Here is a 3260-nt window from a genome sequence, read left to right on the forward strand (position 1 = left end):
TACAAATCGCTGTATATAGCTCATTTGGGATGAATTACATGGCACAGGTGTTTCTGTTGGATTTGTTTTGAAGGGAAGAACATGAATGAAGAACTGTGAACAGAAAGCAGTTGGCATGGATTACCAACCGCAAAGAACATGAACTGAATAGGAAAGAAAGGTATTCTCATGTCAAGAGGGACTCAGATCATCACCCTGCTTTCTGATGCAACATTTTAACACGGACGCTGTTAGTCGTTTATGTGACTTTATAATAATATCTCACTCAACATGTAAAAAATAAAAGTTTACAACCAAGTAATATGTTTCTCAGACTCTGTTGTACATAATAATGGTTTTAATAATTGATTTACTGATTTACTTGCTGAATTCCAGACTCAGTTTCTTTAAATAACTAGGTTAGTTGTTAGTTCCTACTTAGTTATCTTTAACCCCAGCAGAGACGTTGCCATCTACAAACATGTCAAGCTACACTCACAGGATACGTTTGGCTGGGGGCGGGGCATTCTGATACATTTGCAAGAGGTAACAAACTGACGCAGGGAAGTTGCTCCAGTACTATGTATCCTAAGGTACTTGCAAATGCTCGGGAACAGAATCCCATTTATACCAGTTTCCAACCTTTTGTCTTTTCACTCTCTGTTGAACAGGTAGACTAAACAGCACCCTGCACATAGCTCCTCCTGCTTCAATCTTGTAACCCTGTTCAGAACCCTGTTTTGTTTTATCGTGTACTCAAATTTAAGTTTCCAAGAAGTTAGTAACAGTTTGCCATACCTTTAATTCCAGCACTTGAGAGGAATTAAAGGGTAGGAGGCCAGCCTACTCACGGAACTAATACTAGGAAAGCCAGGGTTACACAGGGAAACCTTATCTAGGAAAAAGAAAAAGAAAAATTAATAATAGAAATTCCTATGGGTCATAAAATCTTCCTATAAATTTGAAAGTGTGTAGTAGCTGCCAGTCAAGCTTATTTGTGTTTGTTTTGTTTTCTTTTCTCTCTCTTTTTTTTTTTTTTCAAAAGGCTTGAGGTCAGATCAGCACAACCGTTAGGGGAAGGGACAGTAACGGCTTTGTAACCACCCTCTGTGCACTGCCCGGAAACTGTTAGTCTGTGGTCCAATTTACCTTCCAAGACGGAAGTTTTAAGTCTAGGATCTCTGGCCAGGATGCCAAACATCAAAATCTTCAGCGGCAGCTCGCACCAGGACTTATCCCAGAAGATTACCGAGCGCCTGGGCCTCGAGCTCGGCAAGGTGGTAACTAAGAAATTCAGCAACCAGGAGACCTGCGTGGAAATTGGTGAGAGTGTGCGCGGAGAAGATGTCTACATCGTTCAGAGTGGTTGTGGTGAAATCAACGACAGTCTAATGGAACTTTTGATCATGATCAATGCCTGCAAGATCGCTTCAGCCAGCCGGGTGACTGCAGTCATCCCGTGCTTCCCTTACGCCAGGCAGGATAAAAAGGATAAGAGTCGGGCTCCCATCTCTGCGAAACTCATAGCAAACATGCTGTCTATAGCGGGTGCAGATCACATTATCACCATGGACCTACATGCTTCTCAGATTCAGGGGTTTTTTGACATCCCAGTAGATAATTTGTATGCAGAACCAGCCGTCCTGAAGTGGATCAAGGAAAATATTTCTGACTGGAGAAACTGCACAATTGTTTCTCCTGATGCTGGCGGAGCCAAGAGGGTCACTTCCATCGCGGACCATTTGAATGTGGATTTTGCCTTGATTCACAAAGAACGGAAGAAAGCCAACGAAGTGGACCGCATGGTGCTTGTGGGTGACGTAAAGGATCGAGTGGCTATCCTTGTAGATGACATGGCTGACACTTGTGGTACAATCTGTTATGCGGCTGACAAACTTCTCTCAGAGGGAGCTACCAGAGTTTATGCCATCTTGACTCACGGAATCTTTTCTGGCCCAGCCATTGCTCGCATCAATGGCGCATGCTTTGACGCAGTAGTGGTCACTAACACTATACCTCAAGAAGACAAGATGAAACAGTGTAGCAAAATCCAGGTGATTGACATCTCCATGATTCTTGCTGAAGCCATCCGGAGAACCCATAACGGGGAATCTGTTTCCTATCTGTTCAGTCATGTTCCCTTGTAACGGAATGACATAAAATTTAAGGGCAGTAAGATAAAACAAAAATAAACCCTGTTCAGGTTTTTGCTTCTGTATTTGATGAAATGTTCTGTCAGAGATCCAGTTGGGTCCACCATGGCCTCAGTAGATAGGAGATTGTGGGTTTCCTCACATGGTCTTTTCATTCTGGCTTCTTTGATTTTGTGAGCTTTTGACTTTCACAAAGTCCCATTGCCACAAGGTTTCTGATTTTGCAACACATTGCCTCATACTACCAGAGGACAAGTCAGTTACAAAGCCATTTTATCTAACACAGGCAATCATATTCCCCAAGTTCACCAGAGTCTATGGTAAACTTCAGCAAGTACCCTGGGCTTTCTTAACCATTCTCCTCTATTCTAAATTCACTGGAAGGGAATGGCAGCTTCCAGTTTAAGCCACCACTGAGTTCAATGAGTCTACACAGCAAAGTACAGCAAGTGTTCTTTGAGAAAGAAGACCTTGACTATCTATTTGGAGACTCATCTTAGATTCTTAATCCTACATCCTCCTTTAACTTTAGCTGTCTAGGCATCCTCTTCCTGGGCAAATATGCAATTGGGTTCAAGTCTTCAATAGACCATAGTCTTGTTGAAAGCAATGACTCTTGTACCTGTCAATGATAGGTGATCTGTAATGTTACATTGTTTTGCTGTAGCTGCCTATTAGCATCATGGTAGAGTCTAGGTGGCACTGCAGAGCCTTCTGGCTGGTTTCAACATTTGTGTGTCATCTTCCTTCAGTGGAGTAGATCGGCCTCCCCAAAGACCCTAGCTTTGTATTTTAAGATAATGTTCTCATCTCTTTTAAGGAAAGCCAATACAGGGTCTGAGTGTGTGGAAGTGCATGGCTACAAAGACTGTGTGAAGTTTCTCATCTCCAGGGAGATAGAAAGAAAGCCCCAAGAATTTCTAAAGGATAAAACAAAAACAAGGCAGATTTAAAGAAGCAATATTCAAAGTGTTATTTGACCTCTCCTTTGAATTACCGGGTAATAAATGGGACGGAATAATGTCTTTGTACTTCTAAAGAAATATTTTAAGCCTTAATTTTTGTGTTCAAATTTGAAGGCAGTATTAAGGCATTTACAAATCTTCTTTAGTATTAAAAGATTAAGGA

At 41.7% G+C, this 3260-nt stretch overlaps 1 protein-coding gene across 1 annotated transcript; it reads left to right on the forward strand.

Annotated features, from left to right (window-relative positions):
* The first annotated feature begins 1046 nt into the window (after positions 1-1046).
* Positions 1047-2726, forward strand: Prps1l1 (phosphoribosyl pyrophosphate synthetase 1 like 1). Its single transcript, XM_032908653.1, has one exon. It carries the CDS (start codon positions 1170-1172, stop codon positions 2124-2126), a length of 957 nt encoding a protein of 318 aa, XP_032764544.1. The 5' UTR covers positions 1047-1169; the 3' UTR covers positions 2127-2726.
* The last annotated feature ends 534 nt before the right edge of the window (positions 2727-3260 follow it).

This window comes from Rattus rattus, chromosome 7 (assembly GCF_011064425.1).
Source record: "Rattus rattus isolate New Zealand chromosome 7, Rrattus_CSIRO_v1, whole genome shotgun sequence".
Classification (NCBI taxonomy): domain Eukaryota; kingdom Metazoa; phylum Chordata; class Mammalia; order Rodentia; family Muridae; genus Rattus; species Rattus rattus.